This window comes from Nelumbo lutea, chromosome 6 (genome assembly GCF_056320005.1).
Source record: "Nelumbo lutea isolate HS-2025 chromosome 6, American lotus-T2T, whole genome shotgun sequence".
Classification (NCBI taxonomy): Eukaryota; Viridiplantae; Streptophyta; class Magnoliopsida; order Proteales; family Nelumbonaceae; genus Nelumbo; species Nelumbo lutea.
The window spans coordinates 13,946,292-13,959,428 of record NC_142689.1 but is presented as its reverse complement, the minus strand read 5'-3'; the positions used below and the strand labels follow the sequence as shown (position 1 = coordinate 13,959,428).

The 13,137-nt window shown below is 37.9% G+C and overlaps 1 protein-coding gene across 3 annotated transcripts; it reads right to left on the bottom strand.

The window, feature by feature from the left end:
- Nucleotides 1-2,079: 2,079 nt before the first annotated feature.
- Nucleotides 2,080-11,517, bottom strand: LOC148847482 (pentatricopeptide repeat-containing protein At3g20730-like). 3 transcript variants are annotated; one of them, XM_088948395.1, is made up of 5 exons: nt 11,255-11,517; nt 9,383-10,168; nt 4,296-5,530; nt 3,134-3,298; nt 2,080-2,427 (listed from the first exon to the last, which is right to left on the bottom strand). In XM_088948395.1, exons 2-3 carry the CDS (start codon nt 10,092-10,094, stop codon nt 4,467-4,469), a joined length of 1,776 nt encoding a protein of 591 aa, XP_088804521.1. In that variant the 5' UTR covers nt 10,095-10,168; nt 11,255-11,517; the 3' UTR covers nt 2,080-2,427; nt 3,134-3,298; nt 4,296-4,466. The 3 variants fall into 3 exon arrangements, with proteins under 3 accessions (XP_088804521.1, XP_088804520.1, XP_088804519.1); XM_088948394.1 differs by having other exon boundaries at nt 3,139-3,298; nt 11,255-11,393; XM_088948393.1 differs by having other exon boundaries at nt 9,383-10,192; nt 11,255-11,380.
- Nucleotides 11,518-13,137: the final 1,620 nt, after the last annotated feature.

The following is a 13,137-nucleotide window of genomic DNA, read 5'->3' as shown; positions in this document are numbered from 1 at the left end:
TTTTCTAGGTATCACTTATCAGGTTAAGTACATGATACCCCATCTTCCATATAGAAAAAGTTTCTAACACTTGAATGGGACGAAATTACCCTTTTTGATAATAATTTTTTATGACTAAAACGGTCATTGTCTTATTTATTTAAGAAATAAAGAAGCATGGATAAGTAACTTCCCAAAAAACCTAGGCGGCCTAAAGTTTTCAAACTGTGGTAGAATCAACCAACCGGTAAATCCATCGCACAACTATGTTTCCAGGTCTGTTTCACACGTGAACTGAACTGCTTACAGAAAAATAAATGCAGAGAAGCTACCAATTTACCAAGAAAAGAATCTGTCCCTCCTTTTAACGTGGATGACATGGAACCAACTCAATTATAAGGTGGTTGGCCTGCAAATATCTGTTCATGTGTAATCTGTTCGCATCAGCTTATTCTCTTTTGCTTCTCATCTCTTTAGAATTTTTTAAATTTTATTTTATTTTAAAAAACTAGGTGCAAGCGGGATTCGATCTCAAATCTCTGTTACAAGGACAACTTAGCAACTGGTTGGCACAGATTTACCCTCTGAAACAAATACAGATTTTATCAAAACAAACTCCCTTAACCCAAGGTTAGCACTTCATACATATTTTCTTCCTGTAATTTCTAACCCTTTTTGTAAAATGAAAAGTCATTAGATTGCGTTCAATTAAACCAATTTGCCTTTCTTCCTTTGCCATGAGACTTTTGATCATAGCCTCGTGTTCAATCAACTCCCGCATTAATCTCTTATCTCTAAGCAAAACTTTTCCCAGGCATTAATTGCTTTATACATTTCTCTGTAAAAAATACTTAATTATGCTATATATGCATATAATCCTTAGCCTGAATGTTCCAATCAATTATCATCTTCATGAGCATGTTCAACACATTCCTTTGATCCCAGCCCTCTTAAATCGCATCCAATCAAAAACCCCAAAAGTGGAATCTACATCATAGTCCCTAAAACGCCTAAGCAATAAAGATGTGCATGAAAATGTTTGGTTATAATTGAGCCCGAGAATCTAGCTATCCCACTCCAAAAGTGGTATCTAATTATCTTTCCACCGTAAAACTAAAACCTGAATTGTAATAGTGATTCCATTTGTAAAAATTATCACCTTTTGTCATCTATTTCTTCATTGCTACATGTCTTGTTCATCAGTATCCATGATTTAATAGGACAATAAAAGAATCTATACCATGTTTTAGAAACCCAATAGAAGCACTAAAACGCTAATTGGAGAATACTTACGATTTGATGGGATTTTAGCTCAGGGATGTTAATTTTGTCTGTAAGGATTGGGAGGGTTGAGCTGAACATTCAGCTACACTGATATCGGCTGCTTTAAGGAAAAATTGCAGATTAATACCTTGTAAGTTGGGCTTAGTTTCACCCATATAAACTTTTTTTTTTTTACTTCATGGGACTACACAACTAGCTAACCCATCCCCCAACCCTCGTGCAGGCAGGTTTTGAGCCCAAGCCTTCTGCTACAACAAGTAGGAGGCCTTACCAACCAACCAGTTAGCACCTTACCGACTTATCCGTGTTCTCGTACTGCTATAATGGGATCCACATAAAACAAATTTTACAGAGTAGGGGTGAGCATTATTCGGTTAAAACTGAAAATTTCAGTTTTGGTTTTTAGAATTAGAATTTTGGCTAACCAAATTAACCAAACTTTTTATTATATATACTGAAATTTGATTTCACAATATATATTTTATAATATATAATAAAGTATATATTATTAAAATTCAATTTTAACTGAAATAACCAAAAACCAAACCGGTTTTTAAAATTTTGATTTATTTGATTCAATTTTTAACCAAATAAACCGAATGCTCACCCCTAACAGAGAGAATACGCTACTTGGGCAACCGATACTCTCCTAAAGGATGGATAAGTTACTCGTCCACCCACGGAAAACGTAAGTGAAAGTGCCACCGAACACTGACACCAAAATTTACTCGAGCAAATAAGCACATCATCCAGATAATGAAAAACAAACGACGCCTTAAAAGTTCTTGGCTTAAACTACAGTTGGGGCCGAAATAATGAGAGGGAGAGGATGGTAAATGACCAACCCTTCTTATTAACCTATAAATATTCTCTTATTAAAAAAAAAAACAATCTGTCACTTCTAATGTAACATTTCAAATATATAAGCTAAATTATCATAGTATGGCCAATATGATTGCTACAGAAAACGCACCAGTCAAGGGAAAGCAGCCTGCGCTACTTGCATGAGAATCACCACCTCGAGAACCACCCCTACCACCTCCGGAGCTGCCAATGCCACCGCCACCACGACCCCCAACAGCAAGGACAGTAGTTATTCTTGGGCTTCTCAGTAACCCAATCTCAATCTTTTCTTCTCCAGTGGCGCTTCATGCGAATGATAAGCTAGAAGCAAAAGGGTAGAAATAATTAGAGCTAGTGTAGCACTTCATACTGATTATAAGAATGCTTGCATTCAAATTGATGCAAACTTTTTTACTCAAATTGCAAGAATACAAAATTGTCAGTGCAAAACTAAACAAACTTTGCATTTCTCTGCTCCTGAGAGGTCATTAACACTTACCCAATATCATCCCTTCTAATAAAAAAAACCATAAATCACAAAAAATAAAAAAAAAATCGAAATAAGATCAAGCAAAAATATATATTTGGACCAACATATCCCTACTTATCGTTGGATCTACTTAACAAAAGAATTTTGTAGGATAAATAAAGTTATGGGTTTTATACTGTAGTCCAGAAAGCATTGAGAAAAATTAGTGGAAATAAAAAAGAACTTGATAATTCGTAATTTTATAGTGAGTCCACAGATAGAGAGATTATATTATACGCTGAAAAAACAAAACATTTCTCGTGTGATAATTGTTGCTCAATGGCCAATGGTGTAATTTTCTCTCTATTTTCCGTTTTTTGATGACATCCTGCATGTCCTTGTCTCAATATGAAATTCTTTCTACCAAAAAAAATCTTAAATATGAGATTCTTAGCAATGCAACTTATGTTTTCTTTTTTTTATTTTTTTATTACATATTACACATTACAGGGGATTAAGGGGTGGGGACAGAGTAGGGTGCACGTCAGATCCACTGACCTTACCATAGAAAGCCTGCAGTTACGGAGGTTTGATTTGATATCGTGTGTTTGTATTAGGAGGGGCACCAATGACCATCTCAGCTACTTGGTCACGGCACAACGCAACTGATGAACCTTTAATTCTAAAATTGTTCATACATATTTACCCTCCTACCAGATCAACCTGAAACACAAAAAAATACATGAGAAAATTATTACTTGATACATACTTAAAATCAGATATATCTTACATAAGGAAAATGGAAGAAAAAAAACAAATCAAGAAGATCAATTCATTGATGTTACTAAAAAGAACATATGTTCAAGTTTAAGAGCACCAAACTTGTGCAAAAAATGCGAGAGTTTAGGTCCATATCCAATCTACAGGTCCCAGGACCCCAGATAACTGGGGCCGAAATTGGGTAATGGCCCTTTTACTAAAAAGAATGAATAAACTCCATTCAGATTTACCACTTCAAGGCTATATCTTCTATAAAACAAGAAATCCAATTCAAACCAACAAAAGCAGAATCCAAACTACATAATGTCAAGTCAATCAATCTCCCCATGTAGCATATATAGAGAATAGAACAGGTTAAAACAAACTATTTTAGTTATCTTCTTAGATTACCAAGCAGAGATTTGACATAAAAGCATGAAGCTAACCCATTAATCCTAGAAACCAAACATTCAAGTTCACTGAAGAGCTGAAACTGCTGAGAGGTACATACAAGAAATTAAAATATCACTTCATAGCACCTTGGACACATGATCAAGAAAGAGAACTATGCAAGGGAATCAAATGATATATTCTTGAATTCTAGGAAGGCTCTTTAGAAAATCAAGAAGTAAAGGAACTTGAGGCAATAGTATCAGCTTATAGGGAGGAAACCAAGAGGTTCAAATCACTAATAGCAACAAGATTTTAAGGATTCAATCAGTAAGAACTAAGAAGATTGGCAAATGGTTTGGCCAACTCACTCGCCAAGCAAGGGGCCAATAGGGTTCAATTGTATTGGGCTCAAGTGTAATCTGATCTGTTTTTGTGTGAGAGGATGCACCTCAATCCTCTCCTAGGGATACTTGCAATATATGTATATTTCTGATGTTTATTTAATAAATTTTCTTTGAAGTTACCAATCAGAAAAAAAAATCAGGAGGTAAATCCAGCTTTGAAGTACCTTAAAAGATCATCATCCTCATGGAATACAGGAAATAAATTAAGCCATCTCACTACTCCTTGGATGCATCCTCCATGGCTTGAGCCACATAAATCCTTTAAATTGTCTAAGGAATATTGTTTGATGGAAACGATTCTATTCTTCATTTCTCCTCTAGAAGAATCCAAATTCCTATTTTGTGCATTGAATAATGCAGCATCCTGGATCCTTTTCTGTACCCTTATATTTCATCAACTTCCTTGTCTTCCAAGCACCCTCCCAAGAACCAGCTATGGCATATATACTCGATAGAACAACATAGTTGACTGCATCCTGGGGGGCTAAATTAAATAGATGCCGGGCTGCTACTTCACCAAGAGACATATTGTCATATACTCTACATGCCCCAAGAATAGAACCCCAAAGTGAGGCATTAGGTGTAACATTCATCTTAAGCACCAGATCATAAGCCTTTTCTAACTGGCCTCCACGTGCAAAAAGGTCAACCAGGCAAGCATAATGTTCACCTCTAGGATGAATGTTGTATTTGTTAACCATAGAATCAAAGAACAGATATCCTTCACTGATCAATCCACTATGGCTACAAGCAAAGAGAAGAGCCAAAAATGTCACATCATTAGGCTTCAGCTCACTACCTTCCATCTTCTGAAAAAGTGTAATAGCCTTTTCTCCATATCCATGTTTCCCATATCCAGCAATCAATGAAGTCCATGAAATAACATTTTTTCCCTGCATCTCCTCAAAAGCATGGTTAGCATCTTCAATTTCTCCTGATTTAGCATACATGTCTATGAGAGCATTACCCATTGCTGTATCATAGTTGGGTTGATTCTTTAAAGCAAAGGCATGAAATTGTCTTGATAAGCTCAAGGATGCTATATTAGCACATATATTAAACATGGAACAAAGGATGACCTTATCCATTCTCATGTGCATCCGATTTATTTCATTAAAGAGATCCAAGGCATCAGTGGTACATCTCTCACGTGCATATCCAGTTATCAGTGCAGTACACGAGATCAGATCTTTTTCTGGCATAGAATCATAAAGAAACCTTGCATTTCTCACACTTCCGCATCTCGCATAAGCATCGATCAATGATCCAATCACCACTTCATGATATCTAAAACCCAGTTGGATAATGAAACCATGAATCTGGTTAACCTTCATAAGATCTTTACCTCTATCACAAGCTCTTAGAACACTTCCAAAAGTGAAGTTGTCAGGCATAACACCTGCCAAATCATGTTAACATCAATAATACAACTGAAGGAAATCCAACCTGGTATGAAAATAAAAAATGCAAAGAGGAAGACCTAAGTCATATGGCAACATAACTTCTTCAGAAATAAGCAACATTGAACCGCATATCAGAATAATACAAATAAGAAAAAGATTAATAGAAACTAGAGAAGACAAATTTTCAATTTTCCAATCTTCTCTTATCTATTTGTAACTTCTTTCAGAGTGTCTTTCTATAAGAAAATATGCACTAGAATATGCAATGCAAAATAAAGAAAGTACAAAGAAACAATTCCAAGGAAAAAATCCTTATTATCACCCATGATGTCAAAGAGTATTGTATGATTAACTAAGCTAATGGTGAATGAATTGATATTCTTCTGAGGTTTCAGGAAAAAAGAATAAGGGAAAAGAAATTAATATTTCCTCAAATACATAAAGAACAGGGACAGAATCAAGGTGGGGACAGAGTAGGGGCCATCGTTCCCCAAAATTTTAGAAGAAATTCATAAAGTTCTCTTACAAACCTAGGAAAAGATCCCTTGGAAAATTATTAGGAAAGCTTAACGTAGCCCACCAAAAATTTAAGTATGGTTAATTGGTTTAGAGTACAGATTGACAAGCATGAGACACTGGGTTGCAGTGGACGGTTGCAAACCAACCCACCAACTCCAGGAAGCTCCGGCATTTCTTACTGGGGTTGGTTTGCTTGTAGTGGATGTTCCCAGGAAGTTTTGATTGCTAAGACAATGGAGAGGGCACTAGTTGGGAAAATGTGGCAAAGTATGTTGGAGGGCTAGTATCCATGTGATCACATGAGATATTTTACCATAACACCTTTTTGGAAATCTAAGGGGTAAAGTTCTTGGACACCTTAGAACGTCAATTCTTACAACAACAGAGTTAGAAGGAACATTCTATGCCACACTATGAAGAATCTCCCTGTGATCCTACAAGCATCATTAAAAGATCCACTACCTAGAGTCAGTAGTTCACCTCCCTACCAAGAAATACCATACTCTGATTTGATAGCAGTTCTTTTAGAAATTCTGGTGCTAGTCAGTAGTTCATTAATATTATTTTTGGAAATAATGAAATAATATGTTTAGAAGATCTTTATCTTTTAGATATGACAGTTTACCACATTTGAGAGAAAATTTAAAGTTTTTAATAAAGAGAATTGCTATTTTTTCAATTAATATGCATGCCGATGGTATATAAAATTAGGGAAGTAGCGAAATGTTAGTTCTTTATATTATAAAAATATAAATTTCTTACCGCCTAGGCGACTAGGCACCCCACTGTCGCCCAAAATCAGCTAGACACCTTGACAACTATGGTCAAAACAAGAAATAAACTTTTGAAGGAATTGTAGATTCCCAAAACACTTTGTGAAGGAATGACTGGCCACTAATGCAGCCATTTAGTTGATTGAAGGAGTTCACAGAGAAACCACCACTGTTTGACCATTTCCACCATCTCTGGTCAGATTCATTAGAATTTAAGAAGATATTATGCAATCTCATTAACAGGCTGGAGACTTCTTGCACTTCCCAGTCATACAGAGAACAGATTTCTACTAAACTTAGGAGACAAGTGCCCTCCTCCAACTCCATAATCATATTCCTGGGGAACTGAGGCATATAGGTTCACACTTCATAGCAGTATTCACGAGATTAGGGAACAAGTCAACCAATGGACTGCTGTCAGCCCAGCTATCCAGACAAAATGGCACTAACCTTACCACCAGTTCTGTAATCATCTTATAATACCATGAATTTGATATGGTTAATTGATCAATGTTAATTTCATTGTATTTGATTACGGAAAGATGAAGACAAAGGGTACAAATAGATGGTGAGGTAGAACATAACAAATAAAAGAATGCCAAGGATAACATCTATAGATCATACATATTCATAACACTTAGTTAAAATTTCTATATTTCTTGTTCATTGTTGGATACTACCAGGATAATTTCTATCACATGACAAACTAATCAAATTATTTGCTTGAAGCAACAAAAAAGAGAATCTTTAGGTGCACATCTAAAGGTATTCGTTGATACTCTTTTTTATGAAAATCATTACCCTCCCAAATAACTTGTCAGATCAAGCACATGATGGATGACATAGTTACGTCCGTTGCTATCTCACTGAGATGCATAGTGTCCAATAATGAGCATCTAATCCACTTTTTTCTTATTGCAGCCTTGGGCCTTGAACATGCACTATTTGCATAAAGAATTAAACACAAAGTTCTGTTTCTGATAAGAAAGTTATAGAGGCATCGTACTGAAACAATGGATGATGTTTCACAAGAAATTTAAAAATATTATGCCACCTCCCATATGATCATGCGTTGTAAGGTTCTTGACCCTGTTTAAAAAAAGGCATATGAACCATTTAATGAGTAGCTTAACAGTCAGAGAGTTTAGACAATCAAGTAATAATATTCTGGAAATAAAACTATACCATATAAAAAAAGAAAGAATATTCTAGTAAAATGATTTGACCATTACCTTCACACAGCATCAAAAAGTGATAGCCGAATCTGGACCTCCTCTCCCTCTGGTTCCTCTATCTATTTGTGCTTCCTTCTTTGGAATTTGATTCAGCCGAGTGAGAGTCTGGAAGTGCCTTTTCCTGTTAAAGAGGCCTGGACTACTACTATTCTGCCTAGGAATGGTGGTTTTTGTCGGGAAGTATATCTAGAAAGAATTAACACAATTGACATGCTGCAAAGAAAAAGACCTGGCTGGTGTCTTTCTCCATATCCGTGCCCTCTCTGCAAGGCTGATGGTGAGTCCTGCTATCATTTATTAATATCTTGCCCTTTTGCTTGTTCAATTTGGGACTGGTTTCTCTCTTTGTTTGGGTGCAGATGGAACTCCCGCCTTCTGTTCAAAGCCTTTTCTCCTCTACCTTTGTTAGATGATCGAAGAAAGGGTAGAATTCTTTGGAGATGTACAAGGGTGGCAGTCTGCTGGACTCTCTGGGAAGAAAGGAATTAGAGAATATCTGTGGAAAAAAAAGGAGTAGGGAAGTGATAAAAAAAGCCATATCCGTCAAAGTAGTTCATTGGGTGAAGACATTGAAGTGGTTTGAGGGCATTCTACCAGGTGAGCTGATGAGCAAATGGAAGGAAGTCGATGATTCTGCTCCTGCTAAGGTGAATTATGGACATTTCTGGTCCCCACCTTCAAGTGGGTTCATAAAACTGAATTTTGATGGTATAGCAGTGAAGACAACCCGGGACCTTCGGGTATTGAAGAAGTGTTCAAAAATGAGGAAGGAAAAATTATTGCTCTACTTTGTGGTCCAATAGGGGTGGGTGATGCTCTAAGAGCTGAAACCCTAGCTGTCATGGAAGGAATTCAGAAAGCAAACAACCTGAATTTAAGCAAACTTTCAATTGAGAGAGACTTGGAGTTGGTTTTGCACATGATGGATGACATAGTTACGTCCGTTGCTATCTCACTGAGATGCATAGTGTCCAATAATGAGCATCTAATCCACTTTTTTCTTATTGCAGCCTTGGGCCTTGAACATGCACTATTTGCATAAAGAATTAAACACTAAGTTCTGTTTCTGATAAGAAAGTTATAGAGGCATCGTACTGAAACAATGGATGATGTTTCACAAGAAATTTAAAAATATTATGCCACCTCCCATATGATCATGCGTTGTAAGGTTCTTGACCCTGTTTAAAAAAAGGCATATGAACCATTTAATGAGTAGCCTAACAGTCAGAGAGTCTAGACAATCAAGTATTAATATTCTGGAAATAAAACTATACCATATAAAAAAAGAAAGAATATTCTAGTAAAATGATTTGACCATTACCTTCACACAGCATCGAACGAAACATACCAAAGGAATCATCTGCAAGCCCCTGAACAGCAAATCCGGCAATTACCGCATTCCAAGAAACCACATCCCGCTGTGACATCGTCTCAAACAAAAGCCTAGCATCTTCTATCCTTCCACACTTGGCATAAAAATCAACTAAAGCAGTCTGTACAAATAAGTTTTCAATAAATCTACTCTTCACAATACAACCATGTATCTGCTGCCCCTTTTCCAAACACATCATATTCGTGCATGACCTCAAAACACTTCCATAAGTGAATTGATTGGCCTTAAGACCAGAAAGATGCATTTCGGAGAATACCTCCAGAGCCTTCTCTGAAGGCCCATTTTGAGAAAACCCCGAAATAATTGCAGTCCAAGACACAACACTTTTTTTAGGCATTTTATCAAAGACATTGCAAGCAGCATCCATGTCTCCTATTTTCGCATAAAAAATTATCAATTTGGTGCTCAAATACAGGTCCGAGCTGAACCCATTTCTTAGAAGATGGTCGTGAAGAAATCGACCTTCTTTCTCAGCCTTTGAATCAATACAGAGCTGCAAAATTGACGAGTACGAAGTGGAATTTAAGGGAATGTGTTTTGACTGGAGGAACTGCATAGCTTCTTTTAGCCCTCCAAGCCTGAGTAGAGATGACTGGTTTTCTGCTAGGTGGTTGATCGCTCTCTTCCATATTCTGTTCATGTCTACATAGGAGCGGTTGGGGACGTGTGTTTCAGACTCGCCTCATCTTACGATGAGGGTGCCTCCACTTCATCCTGGTTCATAAGAAAGGCTTCAGCCTGGTTCATCAAAAAACGGGCCTTGTTTTGGCATAACGTAAGAAATAAGGACATTTTTGTCTTTTGAATACTCCTAAATTATCTGACAAAAAGACTTTTTACCCGTAACTATTAATCAAATTTTCAAAGTATGCCGCTGTTCATCGAATTTTCCATTCTTAACAATAATGCCTGTAAGTAATCATTTCAACTATCGGATAACATTTCATCAAACTTTCAGCCAAAAGTATCATCAGAAACGCCGTAAACACTAAGCGTATTGGAAACATAGGCATTAAAACGAACTAAAACACAATAAATACTTCAATAAATGTTTTGAAATTTTCAATAGATTTATAGATATGGTAGATCACTCATACATATATGATATGATTATCTTCATGAAAAAATTACACCAAAATATAAATTTTTATTTTTTTGTTATTTTTTATTTTTCTCTAAACTTTCTTAAAAAATTAAATACATCTATTTAAAGCACAAAAAAATATAGGATTTTCAACATATATATTAGCATTTCCAAGCATTAAAAAAACCCAAAATATTGTAAAGTACTATCAAATAAATTTAGAAAAGTATTTATTTTTGCAATTTTTGTAAAAGGTTGGAAAAAACCTCAAAAATCTTGAGTTTTGGAGGTTGTTTTTAGAGTTTTTTAAGATTCTACAATCAAAAAATGCATAGGGATGATGTGGTGAGTTTGGGAGAGAAAAAAGCTTTTGGAGAGAGTTAAAACCTTTTTTTCTCAAAAAAAAAAAAATTTATTTTTTGCATGTAGATCTGTATTGGCCGATACACGCCGTTATGGTTATGATAAGGTCCCAATACACCTCCCCGATACAAGTCCAATATACTCTGATACGATCACGATACTAAAAAATAGATATAAATGATTTTGTAGCATTTTCCATGCCAACCCCTTAAAGATACAAATCTATCAGCCATGGTGAAACTTTGAACCTTGTTTCATCAAACAAATGGCAAACTCGACATGAAAATTTTGCAATGGGAATAAGAATGTTTTTTTCTAGGGTGGGAGCATCATTTAATAAGAACCAGAGTTACCTTGATCAGCTGGGCTTTGGTGGCTTCTAGACCAGTCCCAACTACTCTATTGCAATTATGCAAGGGTCGAAGGAGCAACTGTGAGCTCAGTAGCTCACACTGGGACTCTTTTACGGGCCCTGTTCGTGGTTGCTGAACAGAAGACGAATTCGATCACTTGTTTTCTTGACAACCAGGAGCGTTCTTTATGTTTCAGTACCTAAAAGAGGACGATGGGTCTCTCGTGATGGCGATGGGTTGGGATTGTTTCTGTTGTCCATCCCGAGGTCTCGTCTTCTGGGTCCGTCTATCTTATTGAGACAATAAGACCAGAGTACAGAAACGCTGACACGCTCATCTCCTCCAACCCAAATAATATTTTCCTTGGATATAGGCCACTTATGGAAAGAGACTCGTTGAGAATGTGAGGCCCATGATGCTAGAAATTCAGGCTAGGATCTCCGAAGTTGGGAGACGATGTGGAATTCCAACCAGCGGACCTGTCAGTAAATGAATTTATAACAGAGAGACCCATCGTTCAACAGCCCAAGCAAGTAATACCAAGGAAACTAGAAAAAGGAAATAGAGACCTTTCACCCATTAGATGCTTGAAGTATTCTATGATTCCTTTGAGTCTTTGACAATACAAATCCATGATCCCATTTCTCACTGCCAACCTCAGTCTGTATACAAGTTCACTCTCTCCAGAGTAAAAAGAGAACGTTTGAAGTGAATAGCGCTCTGGGAGGAGCAGATCCGGACTCGATTTGTCATTGCTAATATGTGATGGAACTTGAAAGAAGTTGAACAGAGGAAAAAGTTCAGTTTTCAGTTCTGCCCGAGGATGGCTAATGGTGCAGCTCATACTGCTGTTAAGTTGGGTTTCTCTTCAAGTCCAGTTTTGCTGTCCCTCTTTGTCTTTCAGATGCTCTAAAGTTGGATTTATATTTTCTGTTCTTAGTTTAGTTTTAGCTTTTAGTAGCTCTGTTGTTAGTTTGTTGTCTTCTGTTTGGCTTGCTTCTTCTTGTTCTCTGCTTGATTTTAATCAATATTTTTTACCAAAAAAGAGGAATAAAAAAACACTCATAAGTGCTCTTTTTCAAATACTTACTGATGAGGGCAGATTTGGCCCTCCAGTGAAATTGTGACACATGGCACCTCGTGACAATTAAGAAAACACCCAGCCAACAAACTTACAAAGTTGGTGACCCACCCGGGCACCAGTCTGGCCGGCCTGGCGCGACCTGCGCATGGCCTGACACGCACCTGCGCGACCTGCGCGCGACACACGCAACCTGCGCGGCGCGCGTGCGCGGCCTGCGCGACCAGGCCGACCTGGACCAGCCTAGCGCATGATCCGGCCAAGCCACCCATAAGGCGTCCACCGACAAACCTGGCCTAGACACTGACCCGCCAACTAACACAAGCGCCAGCTTGACGACCTGGTCTAAACACTGACCCGCCGACTGACACAGGCGCCGACCTGACGACCTGGCCTAGACACTAACCTGCCGACTGACGCAGGCGCCCCCTGACAACCCGGCCCAGGCGCCGACCTAGCCGCCTGACACAAGCGCCAGCCTGACGACCTCGAGGAGTTCACCACCGTACCCCGGTTCTGACAGGATGCGATGAGTCTTACCGTTTTGAGGCTTTTCACCCACCTAACCCGCGAGGACTCCGGTATATAAAGACCTCACCCCCCAAAGGGGGGAGGGGGGATGAAAAAAGGGAAGTAACCCTGCTCTCTAACTCTCTCATATTATCTTCAAAGCTCTCTACAATAAGAGTGCTAACTTAAGCGTCGGAGAGCCCCCACCGAGAAAATACCCCCGGGACCTCTGATTCAGTTCTCGCAGGTCCTTCAGCTCCCGTCGCCTATGAAGAGGAGGAAAAGATGGAGT

Excerpts from the sequence above, each read along its gene's own strand:
- LOC148847482 (XM_088948395.1), bottom strand. The coding sequence starts at position 10,094 with ATGAACAGAATATGGAAGAGAGCGATCAACCACCTAGCAGAAAACCAG. Across the intron at positions 5,531-9,382 it reads TCGTTCGATGCTGTGTGAAG|GTGTTATGCCTGACAACTTC; the intron begins GTAATGGTCAAA and ends ATGATTTGGCAG.